Here is a 22,246-nt window from a genome sequence, read left to right on the forward strand (position 1 = left end):
TGCTGCGGTCAAACTGTACAGTATATCCCATAGTAAGTGAAGATCGCAGTTTGCCACACCAAGCAGACTAAGCCCCTAAGGTATAAAACTATTCAAAGAGCTCAAGTACAGTAAGCTTTCTTTTTCAAAGGATCTGTATCATTCAATTTTTCATCTGCCCTCTTGCTTTGGGGACACTCCAATGAACTATTGCGCTTTTTTGCATTTTCCCTTTCATATTTCTCACCCTGTTGCCTTAGTCATACCTTGCATGCCTTCAGCGCTGGGTATTTTCTGGAAGCCGTTAGGGAACAAAATTGAACTCCTTTAGACAGGTCCTTCTTCTCTGGCAAAAAAGCTATTCAATGCAATTAATTGTTTTACATCCATTTTATCTTTAGGTTCACTAGGCCATTCTGAGGCTTCTGAAAGATGAGACTATTAAGTCAAAATATATTTTAATACTTCCTGTGGTATAATCGTATATATGCACATTTTAAACTATGACTACTGAGATCTATCCATGTCATAGTTTGCATGGCAATTAAGAAACTGCAGGGAACTCATCGATGAGTACTACGTTGACTGAGCAGGAGTCGTGCACAAATAGCTACAGTAAGACTGTTTTTCTTTGTTTTACCGGTCACAGAAACTCAACACTGTAGTGATGTCTTCCCAAGCCACTTGGAAAATGGACCTGAAGAGGGTCAAGTTAAAATATGAACATTTTTCAGCATCCAATGGGAAACGTTGCAACTTTTAAAAGGTTCCACTCTTGAGTGGGATCTGAAAATAAGGATAAAGAAGGCAGACGGGCTTAATTTTAAAGAAATTATTTGAAAAAGAGCTGTATGAATATCTCAAGCCTAGTATGCTATTGTGGCTCTAGATAAAAGGACCAACAGAAAATGTGCCTTTTGCAATCATATACATTATGAAAAGGTTTTATTTTATCCCACAAGACCATATTACTAATGTGGTTTACCAAACTCCCCTAAAGATAGTGAATATAATCCCCTTTTCAGGAATATTTTGGTAGTACTTCATGAAAAACATACTATTTTATAAGTCTCTTACATCATTTTATAACAAAACACTTGTGTGTGTGGCACGGCAGTGGGGTTGTGCAACACAGACTAGTTTCGCAATGCATTATGCCCAGTTACCAAAGCAGTTTGTTATGCAAGTCTGACTGAACTCTATTATTGCACTTTCAGGGGCTCTAGAAAATGATCATGGCACCTGAACACTACACTCTTAAATAATGCTATTACACTTAGGATTTAGGTCATGCTTCATGTACCACCCTGTCTGACCTTGCCAGTGCCTCCTAACACCCCGTTCTACAGCCTTTCAAAAGTGCACAGTCCACTGTATAATGAGAACACAACTCAAAATAGCGAGTGTCTCTGCGGCTAAGGATCTGCGCCTGTGGCTGGAAGGTTGGTGGTTCGTATCCCGCGGCTTGCAGAGGAATCCAACTCCGTTGGGCTCCTGAGCAAGGCCCTTAACCCCAACTGCTCCAGGGGCACCGTATAAATGGCTGACCCTGCGCTCTGACCCCAAGCTTCTCTCCCTGTGTGTCTCATGGAGAGCAAGCTAGGGTAGGCAAAAACACAAATTCCTAATACAAGAAATGGTAAATAGCCAATAAAGTGATCTCTCTCTACAGTCCCACTACCGAGACTGCTTCAGGGAGGCTTTATACTGTATGCTAGTATTTTCTTAGTCCAGGGAAATAAACCAGAGGAATCCTATAGTATGGTCCCAGAACCCAACAATAAGTGGGAGCTTTCAAAAATGCTACAAGAAAACAGAAAAGAAACTACAAACTCCATTAAAGCAGAATGTACAGCAACTACTACCAAGTACTGAAGTAGTGAAAAAGTCTGCTACCTTCCAGATACTGTAACTCCATATGAGAAGTTTTTTTTTTTATTGTGAATGAGTAAAAAAAAAAAGTGAATTCAGTAAATATCAAATACAAATAGATGATTAGGCAATGAAACTTTAATTGAATACAAGCCCCAACACTTACTGTACCTTACTAAAACTATGCTGCGACCAACAAAAATAAATTTTCTACTCAATTACCAAGTAGTCCAATATATTGTGTCCATTATGTCCTTAAAATGATATGATTTGTATCAAAAGGCAATGTTCCGAAAACATACTATATAGACAACCTCAAAAGAAAAGAAAAGGCAACATTTATCTAACCTGCGGAACATGACAACTGTGATCCTTGAAATATTTCTTACAAACTGGAAATTTTCTTCCATTTACATGACTAATGCACGAAACAAAACACAGTGAACTTTACCACACACGTCTCTCATGCCACTCCATAGGCTCTGTCCTAGCTCTCGCTAGGTGGAAATGTGATGTGCACACTCAAAATCAAACGGATGTCGTCTTCCTCTTCACTCTGCATTTGGAGGAGGTTTTGACTTTTTTCTTCACATCACTTAGTTTGGAAGTTGACTTTCGTTATTCAAAATGTGGGTAACAGTTCACATGCTTTGTAGTACTGAAGTTTCATAAAAAGAAAATTCGTAAAAAGACGGATGGGTGTATTACATAAATCCAATAAAAGCGAGATTATAAAATGCATTTAAAACTGGATTATTTTTGGAATGTAACTTCAGTCTTTCCTGACCATATCAAGTCAGTGATTAAGACTATTTTCATTATACAGTTTTAAATTTTATTTAAACTGGACTGTGAACAATCAAACATGAATTCCTAAATGCTTACATTTGCAATCATTCTCAAAAACACATTTACAGTACTGTATGTCACTATTAAAACCAAACCACCTCTTAAATTTCACCGAGGTACCTCACTGAAACATTACTGAAGCAACATGCTTCACTCTGCCGTTGACAAAAAAGCACAACTGAAGTAAAAATCTTAAAAAGTTCAAATCCAGCAAAAGAAGCCTTCATTTCTTATTTATTACACAAGGCAAAGGGGCGTTCTATGTGCTTTACATTAAAAAGCCAAGTGCTTCCGCAAAAGCCAAAATGGATCAAGATGAGGAGGGAGTCCAAATTGTTGACTGACTCCAAATTGTTGACTGACTGACTTGCGTTCCCAAGTGACGACTAGTGGTAAAAAAAATACTGTAGGGGGAGAAAAACAAAGCAGGCATGAAAATAATAATAATAATTTAAGGAAGGTTATTAACAGTCTGGGTTCATGTTGCTTTGGACAGTTGAATCACTGGAACACTGCATGCTTATCTACGACAAAAAAAAAATATTGCTCCTTTTATGTCTGAAATGCTCTACTGAATGTTTTTTTTCACAAAATTTAATTCAAAAGTTCCACCTTAAGATACAACGCACAAATCAAAGAGTACAAATTTTCAAATGTCTTCCTATTGTTACTGTTTTTGGGGGGATGCTGCCTTCTTTCTGATTTAAGGAAGATCTTCTAAGAACCCACTCTGGTTCACGACACGGCCGGCAGGAAAAGAGTCTGGAGAGGGGGTGAAACTAATGAAACCTACTTTTCAGGTCTTCATCCAGGCTTGGAAGACCACGTTTGTGCAAATAACGGACAACAGTTCATATTATCATATATGTCGGATGGCCCAACATGATGATGTCCCATTACGAAAACTGTATTCTCACATACCGTAAGTCATCACAATAAATGCAGCTCACATGATCGCAGCCCGAGGTTCTATTTATATAAATATATTAACACATAAGTATTAATATTTATTTATAGCTAAATAACTTTTCATCATGGGTCAAGTAATCAATGAAGTGTCAAGCCTGGATTCCCATATGTTTTCCCTGTGAAAATCGGAGCAAGAATCATTTCAGTTCAAGAAGTCTATTTTGCATGTATACGACGCGTGCCTTCCACTCCTATCACATGCCCCCTGTAGCCAATGCAGCCATCTGCACTGGCAGTGTGTGTAATGTGTCAGCACAGCAATGTGGAAGGCTCTGCATGAAGTGGAGCATCGGCATACATCGTCCTTCGGTGCAGATATTGGCCAGCAGCTAATATCACCCTGTAACTCACAACTGACAACCCACTGAAGCTCAGCAGGTATGAGCCTGGTCAGTACCTGGATGGGAGACCTCCTGGGAAAAACTAAGGCTGCTGCTGGAAGAGGTGTTAGTGGGGCCAGTAGGTGGAGCTCACCTTGTGGTCTCTGTGGGTCCTAATGTCCCAGAATAGTGACGGGGACCTACACTGTAAAAAGGTGCCGTCCTTCGGATGAGATAAAACTGAGGTCCCGGCTCTCTGTGGTCATTAAAAATCCCAGAAAGTTTCTTGAAAAGAGTAGGGGTGTTACCCATTGGCCTTTACAAATCATGGCCTCCTAATAATCCCCATCTATGAACTGGCTTAATCACTCTGAGAACTGGTTCGTGGTGAGTGTAATGGCGCTCTCTGGCTGCTGCTGTATCATCCAGGTGGAGCTGCACATTGGTGGTGGTGGAGGGGAGTCCCCATTACCTGTGAAGCGCTTTGAGTGGAGTGTCCAGAAAAGCGCTATATAAGTGAAAGGAATTATTATTTTATATTAAACCATTTCATGAGCCACGTTCCAACGACTCACTAACTGCCGACAGAGGTGCTGGAGAGATTAACAGCCACTGGACTGGACATGTGCTTTCATTCAGCATCCTGCGGTGAAGTGGGTGACCAGGTGATGAGGTTATGGGTCAAGTCACTGTATTTTCAAGAATCATTTCACAGATGAAACACTTGCTTATTGTTGAAGTGGAGAAATACAATAAGCCCCATGACCCCCAGCCACCCTTCATACAGCAGAATCACAAACAAAATCTGCTCCGAATACTCTTGATGGTCTTCGTCAAGAGTAAGAGGCCCTAAATCAGCAGATCTTACATCAAGAGCTGGAATCTAAGAGGGATTCTTACAAAAGCGAGCACAGACAGAAGCTTTGAGTCTATGGCATGAACTTTGCTCGCAAAAAAAAGCAGGTGTCAGTATTTACCCTGCTTGTTCTTACTCTGGAAGATGAGCGCGTATTAGTAACTTAAGTCTGCTTTCTAAGGTCTTCACTTATTAAGACATCTGATGACCAGAAGACCTCCATTTGCTAGATAGGTGCAGAAGACACTAAGTTACCACCAACATCGACTCTGCAAAGAATCACTATCAACAGTCTACCCCCCCCCCAAATTGTTCTCTGTCCTGTTCTGACTGCATGGCAATTTCATTATACTGAACAGTACATAGTTATAAATGGCATACCTCAGAACACATAAGCGTATATAAAACATGAAATTAATTGTCTGTTATTAGCTATCTGCTGAACCTGTGACACTACTGTGGTTAGTCTGTTTCTTTATTTTAAAGAGTACCACATTAACATTAACAGACTTTGTCTACACTTCCAAGGAGCGGACTGTTGTTGTAGATTAGTTTTTGATGGATATTGTTTAAAGGAATGGACAGAGGTGTGAACAAATGTGGCCCTTGTGTTTTCTGTAAATGCCATTATGACAAATACAACTTGTCTCTGTGCAATACTATGGCAATTACTGTGGAACATCTTAAGAAACCTTTAAGCAAGGCATTATCCAATCTCTATTGCTGTGTTCTTATTTAATTTGAGATGTGGAAGCCACCTTAAGTACAGATCCACTAATTTCATTGGCCAATATACATTACACAATGTATTTTGTCTAATGGCTTTTCAGCCAGCAGATGCAATACCTTAGAGCTCATTGTCTCCTGTGCTTTCAGAACACAGATCTGCCAGCTCTTTCTCTTCTGCTTCTGTAATATAGGAAGAGAACAAACATTTCAGATGGGGTTTAAAAGAATAGACCCCAACAATGCCCACATTTTCACCGCAGCTGTTGTTCTCCCACCCCAGCAATGCTAGGAGCACTGAGACATGTTAAAACTACAACTAAGAACATAAGTGAAGCCATTACTATGTGTATGGGGCTTCGAAAGGATTCTCAAAACTACTGTGAGTGTGACTCCCTGTCATTAACTTGTCACTACTGTTTCTAAATTACACTTCCAACACTCACAATATTGCAGCAGTTACATTGACTGCAGAATGTGCTTTTTAGCCTTCAGCAATTCAGCTGAAAATAGAGTTGAGAGTTATAAAGATTGTGCCGCATACATTATAAACATCAGGAGCTTCTACAGCTCTCAGCAATAATGCTAATAACTAATCTTAGATATACTCTACTTGAAGGAGTTTTATTGCCATAAACCACAGCAGTGCAAAATATAAATACACTCATACATTGCTCGTTATATACTGTAGTGTTCTGGCTTAGATTACTTTGTAACAGACCTCTGGCTAACTTTCTATGTATAATTTGGTCTCCATTTTTCATTAACACTGCATATTTGTATTTGATAGGGCAGGGATTTTTGGGTATTCATTGGTGAAATATTCTTTACATACCTAACATCCGCAAGAACTCCGCCTGGGATATGGCTAGAGACCATACTTTCGTTATCTTAATCATGCCATCTGAAAAGAGACAACCTGTCACTATTTAGGTAGACTGTTAATACAGATAGGTTAAGGGATTTAGAAAGAAATAAAATACACACTCACATGGAAAATGTGAGTGTGTATCCAAGCAATGCCCCAGTACAAAGTATGTTCTAGGACAGTGGTTTTCACCCTGTGTTGTGGATACCGTGCTTATACAGGTCTGTGCACAATGGTAAACGGCTCTAGTTTTGAAATTATGTTTTTCCCATCCATACCAAACAACTCTCTCTTTTCCACAGCCATATTCCCCTTCTACCAAAAGCTGTCACAACTTCTCATTTAATCATCAATTTAAATAATGTAGACAGCATAATCTTTCAAAATGGTTAATGACGGATTAAACCCATTTGCAACGACATAAGGAACCCACCCCAACACTTGTATGCAAGTTATTTGTGGTTTGAAATGATGCTTTGGATACAAAAGGTTAAAAACTACTCTGCTAGGATACGGCAAACTTTTCTGTTGACTTGTGAATCTTGAACAAAATGTTGAGGTTTGGAATGAGGAAAAGCTTACAAAAGCTCAGTAAGAAAGGAAAGTGCAAAAGGAAAAGGAAAAAAAAAAGCCACTCAAGAGTCTTCCAAAATTTGGAAATGCAGTTCTCACTCACCAGACTCGATGGGCTCAGCGTTCTCATCGCCATCAGTGTAAGAGGTATTAACTAGGCTGTTGCTACAACTTGCAGCTGCTTCAATCTCCACCTCTTTCATCTGTACATTTTCTGCTGAGGATGTTTTAATGTTAGTGATGCAGCATTCTGTATGCAATTTTTAACAGTGTGAGCAATTTAACAAGTACCCCTTGAAAGACCTTACAACACATTTTATAATATTATAAGATATTTTTTTTACATTGGATGGATCAAAGGTTAAAGGTAACAGGTCCCTGTAAGACTTTTCAAACCCCTCTTTGCCAAGTAACTATCCCTAGTGCAATAAATTGCAGGAGCGGCCAATACAGGGCTAAGCACAGCTTACTTTGAATTAGGAGTCAAAAGGAAAACAGGAATTCAAAAACGGATGTACCTTCGATTGGGAACCTTTGTTACCAAGTACAAACTGCAAGCGAAACGTTTTTAGAGTAACTGCTTGTATAACATGGAATATGAGAATCTCTCCTGAACAAATTGTTTATTACATTATCACACTAGACTTCCAAACAGCCAGTACAATAGATTCAATAATGAAAACGATGTTGATGAAAATGTACTTTTTACCCCAGAGATCCCAAAGTGCTTTCCATTCAGGGTGGGCTTTTATTTTAGAGCAACACCCACCTGTGTGATGTGTGATGGCAAGGCCAGATGTGGGCATTTCAGATGATCCACTGGCACGTTCGTGATAATTAATCTTGCTGGGCTTGACGGTGTTTCTATATTCTTTCTTGCTTTCTCTGGACTGCTTAGCACATGGCTGGCTCTTGAGACCTTGGACAGGAAATAAACAGAAAAGGGATATTTCTAGTAAAATTAAAGCAACAAAAAGGAGGAGATGAGGTCATGAGGAGACACGCGAGGTAGCATCCACAGGTCTAGTGTTTTGACCTTAAGGCAGTCTTTTTTCTGCAGGGTATACTAATTAAAGCAAAAATGAAATTGTGATAGTCTTTCGATTTCTTGTATCCTCCATGCAGGCTTGTTTGATATTGTGGGCACTACTATTCTTTATTAAAATCTACCGGAATGAGAAAAAACAAACAAACGGAAACATTCATGGGGCTCACGAGCAGCTCAATCAGTTATGGTGCTTGCTTGGAGAGAGGGTTGAAACCTGCAGTCTGGACAATATCTGCGATATACAGTAATAGACAACACAACACAGCAAATAGATGAAGTTTCTAGAATCTAACAAGAGGTTCTCCAGCTCCAAACTGCATGTGTACTCTGCATGGTTGACTGAAATTATTTCTTTTTTCATTGAAGGCTTTAACAAAGACAGTCCGTTGTGCTGCGTATCTGCCATGCCAAGGCTTGGTAGGCATTTAATTCCTCAAATGTGTCATTAATTTCATAGACTTACTTCATGACTCTCAACTCACTATTATAGTTAAAGACCGTTCTCAGGTGCTGATGAGAGAGAGCCTAATTTCTTAAACTTGTAGATCCTTCAGTGATGTTTTCAGCTCTTTTAACATCGCCATATTCTCATTTTCCAAATTTATCACAGCTCCAGTGTCGACTCCACTGATTCCAGAGCTTAAGAGTGGATACAGGGACACCTAGTGGATAATGACTGAACTACAGCTTAGGTGCCCCAAAGGTCACCTAGTCGAGAAAAAGCTCCAGACTCCAGAGGTGAGGTAATGCACCTACCTCGCATGCCAGAAGTCAAAACCACGGAGCAGACTGCTGTCCTTCCTGTATTACATGTCTAAATTGTCTACATGACTTAGCATCCAGCCTAACCTTGCCTCCTCACCACACTGTATGTCAATATCACAGTCTCCAGCAGCTTTGTTGCCTCCACCCGTTATAAAAAACAGCTGGGGCTCAAAGGAACCAGCTGGGTTTATTTAACCCAGGTCGGCACCCCACCTGCTAAATAGTTCTACGTGAGGGTAAACATAAACCCATAAAAGGCAGCAAAAACAGCTGCATCAAGCAATTTAAATTTCTTCTTACGTGTTCTGTGACTCAAAGAGTGTGTACATTTCCTGACACTTCTCTCAGTTTCAGGTTTGCAAGACGCAGCTTATAACATGGAAGCCTCCCTCATACAGTAGGTAAAGAAAACTACAGAATTTAATGGCAATTTGGTACAAACACCCTGAAGTCCAAATCTTTCTTAGCTTGATTATTCACTAATGTTGTCGGTGTTTAGGGCTTGATTTGGAATAAGCCCACTTTTCTTATGATTCAGGCACACTCTGCTGATGCCCCCTCAAAAACAAATCTTAAATGTACCATCCATGCAATGCATACTGTTTGCATCACAATGAGAACCAGTAGGAAGATGAAGCAGAAGAAGAAGAAGCAGAAGAAGCAGAAGAAGAAGAATTGCTGGACACTCCAATCTAAGCACTTTACAGGTAATGGGGACTCCCCTCCACCACCATGGCAAGATGCGACGGCAGCCATAGTGCGAAAGCACACTCCCCACACACCAGCTCTCAGTGGGGAGGAGAACAGAGTGATGAAGCCAGTTCATAGATGGGGATTATTAGGAGGCCATGATTGGTAAAGGCCAATGGGAAATTTGGCTAGGATGCCGGAGTGACACCCCTACTCTTTTTGAGAAACGTCCTGGGATTCAGGATTTTACACCCCTATTCTTTTCGAAAAACACACAAGGATTTTTAATGACCACAGAGAGTCAGGACCTCAGTTTTATCTCATCCGAAGGACGGCGCCTGTTTACAGTGTAGGTCCCCGTCACTATACTGGGACATGAGGACCCGCAGAGACCACAAGGTGAGCTCCACCTACTGGCCCCACTAACACCTCTTCCAGCAGCATTCTTAGTTTTTCCCAGGCGGTCTCCCATCCAGGTATTGACCAGGCTCATACCTGGTGAGCTTCAGTGGGTTGTCAGTTGTGAGTTACAGGGTGATATGGCTGCTGGTCAAATAATAATGGAATTTTTCATACTACCATTCCATACTACCCAAAGCCTTAAACTACTGTACCTGTTGCCAACAAATAGTTCTAAACAAATGCCTATAGCTGATTTCTGATGCATATTACCTTCAATATGATGGGTAAGAGCATCGATAAGCCAGCTGGTTACGGCCTGACAAAAAACAAAAACAATTTGTCCAAGAAATATTTAACAAAACACAAACTCCATCGCCATGACCCCTCACATCGTCTTACCCTGCATCACAATGGCTTCAGAAAGGGATGCCCTAAACATGTTTCTTAATGAAAGCAGTGGAAAGACGTGCGCACCTGCAAAATGTGATGTTTAACAGGATATCTGAACGTTTTTGCCAGAAAACAAAAATCAACAAGCACTTGAGAAATCTCTCCCTAACCCAAAACAATCTGTAACTTCCTGATGGGAGAAATCTGTTGAACTGTAAGAATATGATCCATGAGAACAGAACTGGAAAAGAGTGTGTGTGAGCAAGGTCCTTCAAGTGCAATGTCCATATCTGTTGCGCTCTCAAGACCAGCGGTCATGACGGTTCTCCATGTAGTCTGTGGGCTGATGCACAGAATGAAAGTTGGAACAGAAAAAAAAACAGTTTATACCTTTTGTTTCACACATGAATAGTATTTTACTTTCACTATTTAATGCAAAAATGAGTTAAGGTAGAAATCAAGTAAATGTATAACCCTGGTTAAAGTTTCAAATAAGACTTTGTTTTTACCATCTGGATTAAGCCATTCCAGCTCAGCTGGTGCACTGTTAGAGCAAAGCCAGTTAGTAAACGTGCTGTAGGTGAGTGCAGTGTGGTTCACATGGCTTCTAGAGAGTTAAACATACACTCAAAACCCCTCAGCTGGGCCTTTATGAGTGAGAGCACACACCAACAATATGCTCCATTCAACAACTGAAGAATGTCTTCTATCCATTTTCTGACTGCTTCATCCCATCCAGGGTCAAGGGGGAACTAGAGTCTGATCTTAGCAAGCTGCAGGTGCAAGGGAGGATACACCCTGGATGGGACGCCAGTCCATTGCAGGGTAGACAAACACAGACACTTACATCAGGACTAATTTTGACATAAGCCAATTAAACTACCCTGTACGTCTTCAGACTAAGCAAGAAAATCGTAGCACCTGGAGGAAACCCACACACACATGGGGAGAAAATACAGGCAGTTTGCACCCTAGGTTTGGAATTGAACCCAGGGCCCAATTAACCACTGTGCCACTATGCTGTCCCACCAAATAACTTTTTTTCATTCTCAAACAGTTAGCCGCATTCTGAAGGTCATTTCCACGTTTACAAACTGTACCTCTAACACACCAGACGTTATATTTCTAACTTATGTGGGAACAATTCAGGTATATGCCAAGTAAGTCCTGCCCTTTCACATAATTTTCTAACAGCAGGCACAATGGAGAGGCTCCACTTTGTTCTAGTAAAGAATAAAACATTGTTTTATTTAAAAACAATGTTAATGTTTCCTGCACTGGGGTAAAAAAAAACATTTAAGGTACTCAGCTTTTATAGTGAGTGGGACTGCATCATTATAAAATAGCAGTTAATTTTGAACAGTGTGATGGTTTTGTACTGTAAGTCTGGGTTTTGAAATTGAGCATAAGTGTTCTAAATTTCTTTCTCTACTGAGGTCGTTTAATACGGATGGAGAGGGGTCTTTAGGCGTGTCTGCTCATTCCTGACGCTAATCAAGAACCACTCTCCTTGGTTTAAGTTAATGTTATGTCTGTGGGAAGAACCTCCTATTTATGTGTCATTTCACTATTACATTAACATGCTGTACACTTTTCTGCAAAGCATACTGCATGCATAATGGGGACCAGTTAATGCATGTATATTTCAGCCTTCAATAACGTGTTACGGTTACTGGCAATATAGAAACATAATGGAAGGGCAGACTGGATATGATGTGGACATGATTTCTATCTGCTCAATTAACCAGTTGAGGGAGCACTCCCTTTGAAATACCCTGTAGTTGACTGTGAACACCCAGATCTGTTCCCCGTTTCCTGCATACCTCCTCGACTGATACATTCTTTTTTCATTTTTAATTTCACATTTTTGAAACTGACTAACACCTCCCAGGATATTCTAGTTTGAACCTCTTTAGAGGAAAACAACAAGCAGAAGCTAATATGGCTCATTGGCTGAAATCTGGTACTGTGGAGCAAGATATACAATCTAAAAGCTGGCAAGGTACAAAACAGAGGTGACAATACAAATAAAGCTATTTTTGAATTACAAGGTGAATAATTGAACACGTTTCTTACATTGAAGCTGAAGTTCAGTTCACTGCTTTCTTAATTACAGACATAAGCATAGCAAAAAAATGTTTAGTTAAATTAAAGCACAAAACAATTATCTAATTCAAAACTATAACAACAACCAAAAAACGAGAATGAAACAGAACAAAGTACAACACTAAACTATGGTGTACCTTGATCTTGGAGAACTCGAGTTTTATAACTCTTTTGGTCAAATAAGAGACAGACAGGTATCAAATTGTGAAGTTTTCAAAGTGCACCTACAAGGCCTTCATGACAAATTGGGAAAATATTTGCCAGCACTAAGCAGGGGCTACAAATAAATTAGTAATCCATCTGCAAACCAGGCCCTCACCGATCAGATCAGTACATGCATCAAAAGAGAATAATGGGCCACTGAATTTCAGTAAGAAAAGAGACTAACGGACTGTGGGCAGTGCGGTGGCTCTGTGGCTAAGGACTGCGGTTAAAAGGTTGCCGGTTTGAATCCCACGGCCAGCAGAGACATCCTACTCTGTTGGGGCCCTGGGCCCTTAACCCCAACTGCTCCAGGGGCGCCGTATAAATGGCTGACCCTGCGCTCTGACCCCAAGCTTCTCTCCCTGTCTGTGTGTCTCACGGAGAGCAAGTTGGGGTCTGCCAAAAGACAAATTCCTAATACAAGAAATTGTATATGGCCAATAAAGTGATCTAATCTTGTCCTTTGCTCACTGACAGCTCTGAGGTTCCTACTGCCCTCTCCAACAACATACACACTTTCTCAATGAGAGAAACTGGCTGGATGTGGAGCACAATCTGAGACACAGTAGCTAGACATCCTTTCACTGGTCTCTCAGCAAAAGCAGCACAATTCTGTATTGGGAAAATGGCCGGAGCAGTTTTGGACTTATATGAAAGCGAGATAAAATCTGTCACTCCTAAAAAGAGTACAGGCTCATAATTTTAATTTTTGACGGAGAAACAACTGATATCTGCATGAAACTGTCTTCAGCGCTATTCAGCGTATTTGGAGGAGAACTGACTGTGAAATCTTCAAAATTCTGTTTATGTCATTATGAACTAACAACAGGCCTGTTCAGAAGTACACAGGTTTCAGTTATTGAACTTGACAAGGTTAAAGAAACTACACATGCAGGAATGAAGATGACAACAAAATTCAATCATTAAGAAAAAAAAATAACACCAAGAGCAAAACTGCCCTGGATGAAATATTTATAGCTTTTAAGTTTCATGTGTGTGCCTTTTGGGATATCTATTCTGGTGAGGATATACACAATCAGGGATTTAACATCTCTGCCTGATACTGAAGCTCATGCCACAGACCCCCTTTAATTTTTTGCCTCCCCCCTGCTCTTTATTGGCGAGTTTTCCTTTTCTGTGGGGTCTAGGATGTCAACAGAAAGTAATAAACTAGGCCTATTCCCCATTTCCTCTCCAAGCAACAGTCCTCTACTATTTATGGATTTCAGTTACAGGCTTGTTACAGGCCATTACTGTTTGGAACAGGGATATGAAAGTTGGGTGAGGCCATTTCCTGGAATAATGTTTAGGATAATACAAATTCGGCCTCAAAAAAGAAAAACATTTCCTCGACAGTGAATCTGACCCCTTTTAGACGTAATATTATGAAGACACTTTCATGCCCCCTGTTTGAACTCTCTCCAAGGGGCACTGTGGGCACATAGTTACTCTTTTTGAGTGTGTCCAGAGGTTATGGAAACAGTTTGACAATATTCACGTTTAGTACTCTTGCCAGAAAATGACTCACAAGGGCCTCTAACAGGGGCAGAAACAGGTCTGGCTGGCAGGTCTCATTGTAGCTAAAGATGGTGTTACTTGGTTTCAAGGCTGGAAATTCTGGCTTCACTGGGTCCTGACCTGTTCCGATAGCAAGCAGATGGAACCTTTGACTGCTAGAATCCATGGTGCCAGCAAGGAGGACAGTCAGAGGCCTGTAGTGCTGCTGACGTCAGTGCCTTGTTGGAGGCAGCTCCGTTGTATTTGACAGTACTAGCAGCCATATCACCCGGTAACTCACAACTGGCAGCCCACCGAAGCTACACAGGTGTGAGCCTGGTCAGTACCTGGATGGGAGACCTCCTGGGAAAAACTAAGGTTGCTGCTGGAAGAGGTGTTAGTGGGGCCAGCAGGGAGCGCTCACCATGCGGTCTGTGTGGGTCCTAATGCCCCAGTATAGTGACGGGGACACTATGCTGTAAAAAGGCGCTACCTTCAGATGAGACATAAAACCGGGGTCCTGACTCTCTGTGGTCATTAAAAATCCCAGAACATTTTTTGAAAAAAGAAGTGGTGTTACCCCAGTATCCCGGTCAAATTTCCCCCTGAATTTTGCTTCATCACTCTGTTCTCCTCCCCACTGAGATCTGATGTGTGGTGAGAGTTCTGGCGCACTATGGCTGCCGTCGCATCATCCAGGTGGGGCTGCACACTGGTGGTGGGGGAGGGGATCCCCATTACCTGTGAAGCGCTTTGAGTGGAGTGTCCAGAAAATATCGCTATATAAGTGTAAGGAATTATTATTTTTATTTTAGGTAACCAGAGGTAAGAAACTGGAGAGCAGTACCACAGAGAGGGGATGATGAGGAATGGGGGAATATATCTTCTGTGTGCAAAATATAAATTTTGACAACTGTACAGTATGTGGAGTCTGTTGCCAAACAAGACCTAATGTTTTGTTTTTTTCTAGGCTTGTGTTCAATTTGTTCGGGGCCAATAAGACCAAAAGAAAAAACTTTCACAACCTGAATTATATATTGGCTTGTAAAGGAACCACATTTTTTTCATTTCATGCTGCAGCAACAATATAATTTCATAATTATGAAAGATTACATCAAGATGTGGCAGCCACAAAACTCGATGGAGGATTTTTTTTCTACTTTGAGCTACAAAAGTGGAATTGCATAAAACGTGACCCGATTCTATAAAATTTGACTTCTGCCCTAGTTTATCCATATTATGACCTAGTTACCGGTTAGTGTCACTGAGACAAAGCCTCACCATACTTTGGGTTTGTGATACTGTTATGTTTGCAGGTGTGAATTTACTGCCTTTAGAACACCACTGCATTCTTCTGGTTTAGATTAGGTGAAAAAATATCCTAAGGACCTTTATTTATAAACAGAGAAAAAGTCTCACCTCGCTTTCCACTTTTCACCACTGGAATTCTGGCGGGTGTTGACTGTGCTCCTGGCTTGTCTGATGCGCTTCCTAAAGACAAACACGTTAATTGTCTACAGCATGAATAAGAATGTGGGATACAGAAAAATGTTTCAAATATACATTTCCATGCTGTTCTCATCTGTGCCACCAAGCTCTCAACAGCAGCCTCAAGTACTTAGAGCAGAATGGGTTGGGAAGACATTGAATCGGGAACAATATTAACAACCTGTTTAAACCCATGAAGACTTCTCTAAGTCCACCACTAAATACACCAACCCTTAAAAGAAATTCAAATGCCGTGAAAAAAATAATCCCTTTGAATAATTTACCTTTGGATCTTTAAGGTTTACATGGGTGCTGGTGGGTGAAGATCTATTTAATATTTGGTTTTCTCAAGTTGTGTTCTAGAACTTCAGCATGGTAGGAATTCTATACCTTAGTGCCTGCTTTGAAAACCCTCTAGGTACCACAATAGATTCCAGATTATTAAAAAAAAATAAATATTAATGTTTAAGCACACAATGAACATAACGTGATTAGCAGTAGACTCCTAGTCTCTAGGCCTTGAGACTAGAGCAACCTTTATTAAGTACCACATATAGACACAAACAGCAAAAAGGTGTTTTCACACTGTAAACATCAAATGTGCTTCACACGACACCCATCCCATTGCTGTACTAAACATGATTTGTAATACACTGAGTAATATTTGTTATATTTACAGTAGTGTTATCACACTGCATTGGACAGATCTGGTCAATACATGGATCGGAGATCTCCAGGGAAAACCAGGTTGTGGTTGTAAACGGTTTTGGTGGACACAGTTCAGATGTTACCACTGGGGGGAAGAGTTGGCATGCAATCTGGGTTATTATTAGAATATTTACAATAATAATTGCTGTACAATAGGCCTGAGGTAAGGCCAGAAAGAGATTGTTTTCCTCCTATAGGCACTACCTGCCAATAGGTGGCACTGTAGTCCAAACGAAATCTTCACTATGAGGACGGAACATGATACATAACTCAGAAAAGCAAGAAAATTCAATTCCCAGATAAAACACCAAAGGGCAAATGGAAATTTCAATGTAATGTGATAAGTATATATACTGCAATGCAATACACATTAGCACCCCAGGCACAAACACTGCATAGATGCTACTGTAGCACTGCATATACAGGAGTCTACTTACAACAATGACTGTACATTTTGTACAAAATTAAGCTCAAACACTGCCCAGTAATTAAAGCTTTGGCATTTCATTCAGAATAAAAGTTCAATGTCCTCCTCTGTCATTCAAACATGCTATTAAAAAAACAGCATTTTAAACAATTAGCTTATTTGCGGCACAATCCGGTCATCACATAGTGCTGGGCTTCCTCTGCGCCCATACCGTTTTAATACACACCATACACATCAATGCTTCATTTCGGAAAAAACACCGGAACAGAAAAAAGCTTTTTATTAAACCTTTGATTCGAAACAGGACTCCGATGTGGAAACAGATGTGGCTTAGTGCGTCTGTGCAAGTGTACAGTATGTACATTCAGATGTTCTGAAAGATATACATGTAAATGAAAGTATCTTTGTATTGCTCTCATGGAAGTTTCCGTACAAAAGTACACTGGCTGGGCACCAAGCCTGCTGTGCTCATGGGACTATCCAGAGCAGTGCTGGGGATGTTTAGTGGCAGAATTACCTGAAAGAACTGTGACGTCTGTTTTCTGCACAATACTCTGCTTCTAAAATATATCAAGTAGTTCTTACAATGTTACCAGAACACCATGCAAATACGAAAGGTTCAAAGCTTGTTCCAAGCTCGAAGATCAAAATCTAACCCTTTCAGGTCCTGTAAAAAAAACAAACATTAAAACAATCCTTTTTTAGAGGGCCGGCAATCACAAGCACCAAGATCAATTTGAAGAATATATGCGTGAAGGCATACAGTATTTTGCCACTCTCCTGTATTAATCTCCCATCCATTTTCAAACCACTTCATCCAATTCAGCAATGCGAGGGAGACAGAGCCTATACCAGCAAGCAACAAGTGCAGAGCAGGGCACATAGTGTTTATTCAATGTATTTTACTGCTTCAAGTGTGATCCTATCCCACTTGAACAAAACCTGAGAAGGAAAAGGTCTGACCTAATTTAAAAGGGAAGACTGTCTTAGTATGGGACAATCAACATGCTTTGGACTGAGTCTGCTTACAGCACATTTGCAGAGACAAAGAACAAAGGCAAACTTTGATGTAGGCGTGAAGCTGCTTTTGTCTTCACTGGTGCAAATGGATGAGAAAGGACAGCTTTGCTCTCTCTAATCTCTCCGCAATTAGAATGAGCAAACATAAAGCAGAAAGCGGCACAATTAATCAAACAACATATAATTGACTACTTAATTCTTTTCTTTCTTCATCATCGCAAACAATAAACGTGTTATTTTGTGAATAGAAAAGTAGAACGTAAACTTGGATTAAACCGAAAACTGGGTCCACAGACTATGACAAATACCAGCAATGCCACTTCAATAATGACTTCCTGTTTGTTACAATGCAATGACAATGCAACCAGCAAATATTGGATTTATATACAGGTGTCTCACGTTTTGACGGAATTCAGACCACATAAAAAAGTGAAAGTGGGAAAAAACAGAACCTCTTATTTTATGCTCTTCTTGGTGCTTCACGTAACTTCTGAGATACTTGTAAGATTTTCCACAGATGTCACAGGTGAACGTAGCTGAAACAGACAATAAAGCAGTTTGTTTGAACAGCTACCATGACTTATATTTTTAAACGTTTGATTTAAGCAGATATATCAGTTGCCAGATTCTCTTCATTTATATTATTTCATTACAAATCCTTTTTTTCCTCAACCATGGAGACCTACAGTATTCATATAACCAGAATGTTTTCTGGAGCAAATGGATTGAGATACCTTTCTCAACGGTAGAATAAAAGCACAACATTCAGAATTTGGGCCCATTTCCCTCTGGTCTACAGACAAAAGCCCTATACACTACTTCACACCACTGCCTCTCCTAGTCTCCCAGAAACAATTGTGTATGAAAGCACTCTCAGTGATCAGTTTTGCTTCATTAATTGATTTACTTATGCAAAATATCTTAAAAGTCCCCAAACACTATCAATTAACAACACCTTAAACAGGATTTGTATAATCTTTTATGGTTGTAGTTAAATTTCATAGCACAAAAGTGTCACCACATTAACTTGCCAACCTACAATTAGGAAAAAAAACAATCATATATGAATTTTTTTCAGAAACACCAGTTATACGGTATACTGTAGCATTTGATGGCAGAACCATAAGCATGCATTCAAATTCCTGTTTCTACTGTACATCACTGAGCCCTTAGAATTCTCTTTGAAGTTAAAAAAAAATGAATTACATTGTAAAAAAGTAAAAAATGGACATACCTTTGCTTTTCGACCCTTTCTTAGGTGTTTCACTCACAGTGCCTGGCTCTTCTGAAAAACACAAGACAGAACAGGAATTAATTTCGGGAACCGCGGAACCAGTAAAACTTACAAACGGTTTTGTCATCTCGCAAGTTCAGCGCCTCTGCACTCAAACCGCTTACTGCTTTCACGTGTGACTTCCTCATAAAACCTTTAGTGTGGCATTTCTCCCTTTTCCCGATCAAGAGTGGGAAGAACGAGACGTATCGTTAACCTGTAAAGCCTCTGTTTGAGAATCCGCATTACCTATGGGGTCCATTCTCCGCCTCCCGAGACACAGTCCGTCCTCCCACAACAAGAAGGGCAGTATGGTCAGGTGGAGAGTAGTGTTGCAGGCCTGAGCAGCACACGTCTAGGGAGGGGGTTCACTTCCTTGGGTGCGAGAGAATCTGGTGAGCTCCCATCCAGACTGGACCTGATTCGCCCACCTGCTGCAGAACACAATGTAATATATGCAGGATTCTTGAGAAAAGATCACTACATTTTACATTTAGTTATCTGTCTGGTGCTTTTATCCAAAGTGACTTGCATTTCAACTCACTTACTTGATTACATGTTATTCATGTTATGTTATTACATGTTACTGTTATTGCTATTGTGTAACTGTCTATTGTCTTATCTTCTGTCCTATTTATATACTGCACCTGAGTGACTAATGAGAAACACTTTTCATTATACTATGCACCTGTGTAAGTTTAATGACAATAAAGTTGAATTGAATTGAAACTCATTTTTGGGGGGGGTTGAAGTATCTTTCTCAAGTTTACGACAGTCTCTTTAGCTGGGATTTCAACCTACAACCCTATAGTCACAAATACTGAACTCTAACCACTGAGCTACTGTACATTGCTGTCCTTTACACATCCAGTGAAGAGCATAAATATTAGGAGGCTAAAGGGAAATTTGTCATTTTTGCTGTGTACTGATTAAATCTGTATTTCAGATCAAAAGATGAAGAGGCAAAAGCATTAGAACTTTTGTTTTCGAGTTTTATTTTCCATCCATATTTAGCCACAATGTCATTCGTCGTGCTCCATCCTTCATTTGGGACAAATGGCTGACAGGTGTTTCTAATTGCTTAGATGTTCAACGTTGCATTAACTGTGAAAACAGCTGAGAATGTAGAGCCATGGTTCCAACCTTTAGAGTTCACTTTTTTCGTGTCGTTTTAGGGATTATTAGGGAATAATCCTGTTGAAAACTACAATTGCCGTGTAAAGCGCCTTGGAGGAAAAAAAAAATATCGTGTTTTAAAGAGATATCACTGCATTGTAGCTTAAAGACGATTGCTTTTCTCAAACGCACCACGAAAAACAAGCCGAATCTATCACTGCTCGACGTGTCTACCTTAACTGCTTCACAATGAAAAAACACCACTTACACAATGAATGAGTAGGCAACTCCTTTATAGCAGCAGGGGTGAATTTTCACAACGATTCCGAAACGACACAGTTGTGACTATTGTACTACTACAATGCAAATGCGTGCAAAGTAACGGTTTCTCCTCCTTTCAGATTATACTTTTCTAGGGATACATCTGACTGCTCGAGTTATCATTAACTTAAACTGTAGACTGCTGCTGCAGCTTCACGTTACAAAATAACTTAGAATCGTTATGCTATCTAAGGTATTTTGTCGTTTTTCACGAAACCGTTGGGGTCGGGTCTAAAACAATATCTGTCACCTAACCCAGCTGCCCGCAGAAGTAAGAAGTCATCAGGTCTTGTAGTGGCTTTTCCAGCTTGGCGTTTAGCTGCGCTTTTAAACGCTTCTGACCCAGGCATACTCAAGTATTTAAAGGAGTTGCAGAACGTTTTTTTGTCGGGGTTTTTTTTTTCAAAATCTGATAGATGGCACCTTAAGGCTTCCCCAAGACGTACTTTCAAGCTTTGGTTTAGACAGAGCAGTTTGTGTCTTCTGGAGACAAGAGACGGGAGACTTGAGCAACTTCGCGTTTCTAGAACCTTCAGCCAGAGGCAACAGCGACCCATTGATGAAGAGTCCCATCGGCAGTGATACGTTATCTCCTTAAGATGCAATCGTCTTCACAGCAGCAAAGCTGTTATCTCGTTAAAACAAACTTTTTAACCATACAGTAAATCACGCATAATGCTGAACCTAAGAGAACATTCATGTACTTGAATTATATTATGGTCCAAAACCCTGAAGCACGTAAAGTCATATGCGAACTTTTAATACGCGAACTCTTACCGCTGTTGCACTCGCATTTCACTGAAAAACGGACATTACGTCTGTGAGGTGAGCATGCAATATTATCATAGTATTTGCTATCGCTGCCCGGAGAGATGAAATTATCTTTATTAAATATGTTTGAAACGCTATGCACTAGCCGGGTCCAGGCTTGCCCTCAAAACACACGCGTCAAACAAATGAGCATACCTTCATGAGCGCTGTATGGCGTGCAACGTAAACATGCTGTCCGACGCAGGTAAGCTGATTATTTATACAAAAGGTATAACATAGTACAACGATATTACATAAAACAAAAACAACCGGGGATGAATACAATCTTACCCGTTACGGCCGCGAACCTGCAACTCCGAAAAGTCGCACCGGCCGCTCACGGTCACTACGCGTCAGCACAGCTCTGCGCGAAAGAGCGCAGGCGCAGTGGACCGAATGGCACCCACCTGCAGGACGGCCTGAGCTTTGGAAATGAAAAATCGTCCACCGGGAATATTTCGTTACACTTTTTTCCTGAAGAACTGAGACAATGGTTTCAGTAGTTTCCCTGCCCTGTGAATGAAACTTGCTCATTGGCCTCTTGAAATAAAAGCATTAAAGGTTTCTTAACGGTAGTTCCTTTATTTCTAGCGATGGGGGATGCCAATACATGTGTTGGTGAACTTCTACTGCTGAACCATCAAGAGCATCCTCACCAACGGGATCACCGTGTGGTATGGCAACACCTCTTCGCGAGAAAGAAAGGCACTGCAGAGAATGGTCAATATGGCCCAGAAGATCATCAGGTGCGGTCTCAACGAGATTAAACAGCTCTATGAGGACCGCTGCCGTGGTAGAATTCTGGCCATCACAGAGGACAGTCACCACCCCGGGCATGACCTCTTCACCCCACTGCCCTCAGGCAAGAGATATAAGAGCATACGGACACTTACCACTAGATTCTTCAATAGCTACTGTCCACAAGCAGTGAGACTGGCGAACACATTTAGCCATCCCCCTCGGACCACA

At 40.6% G+C, this 22,246-nt stretch overlaps 1 protein-coding gene across 3 annotated transcripts; it reads right to left on the reverse strand.

The window, feature by feature from the left end:
- Nucleotides 1-1,969: 1,969 nt before the first annotated feature.
- On the reverse strand, nt 1,970-21,683 carry LOC148644056 (uncharacterized). Of its 3 annotated transcripts, none has more exons than XM_088615195.1 (10): nt 21,569-21,683; nt 19,280-19,461; nt 18,992-19,042; nt 18,210-18,293; nt 15,534-15,605; nt 7,782-7,931; nt 7,116-7,229; nt 6,407-6,475; nt 5,692-5,754; nt 1,970-3,104 (listed from the first exon to the last, which is right to left on the reverse strand). In XM_088615195.1, exons 2-9 carry the CDS (start codon nt 19,290-19,292, stop codon nt 5,693-5,695), a joined length of 615 nt encoding a protein of 204 aa, XP_088471321.1. In that variant the 5' UTR covers nt 19,293-19,461; nt 21,569-21,683; the 3' UTR covers nt 1,970-3,104; nt 5,692. The 3 variants fall into 3 exon arrangements, with proteins under 3 accessions (XP_088471321.1, XP_088471320.1, XP_088471322.1); XM_088615194.1 differs by having other exon boundaries at nt 19,280-19,464; XM_088615196.1 differs by having other exon boundaries at nt 7,116-7,226; nt 19,280-19,464; nt 21,569-21,681.
- Nucleotides 21,684-22,246: the final 563 nt, after the last annotated feature.

Source organism: Lepisosteus platostomus, chromosome 21 (assembly GCF_059453375.1).
Source record: "Lepisosteus platostomus isolate fLepPlt1 chromosome 21, fLepPlt1.hap1, whole genome shotgun sequence".
NCBI classification, from domain to species: Eukaryota; Metazoa; Chordata; class Actinopteri; order Semionotiformes; family Lepisosteidae; genus Lepisosteus; species Lepisosteus platostomus.

Bases quoted from the DNA above. Each gene is read 5' to 3' on its own strand.
- LOC148644056 (XM_088615195.1), bottom strand. The intron at 18,294-18,991 runs GTATGTCCATTT...TGTCTGTTTCAG, and splicing joins GAAAGGGTCGAAAAGCAAAG to CTACGTTCACCTGTGACATC. The intron at 15,606-18,209 runs GTTCTGTTTTTT...GTTTGTCTTTAG, and splicing joins AGAAGAGCATAAAATAAGAG to GAAGCGCATCAGACAAGCCA.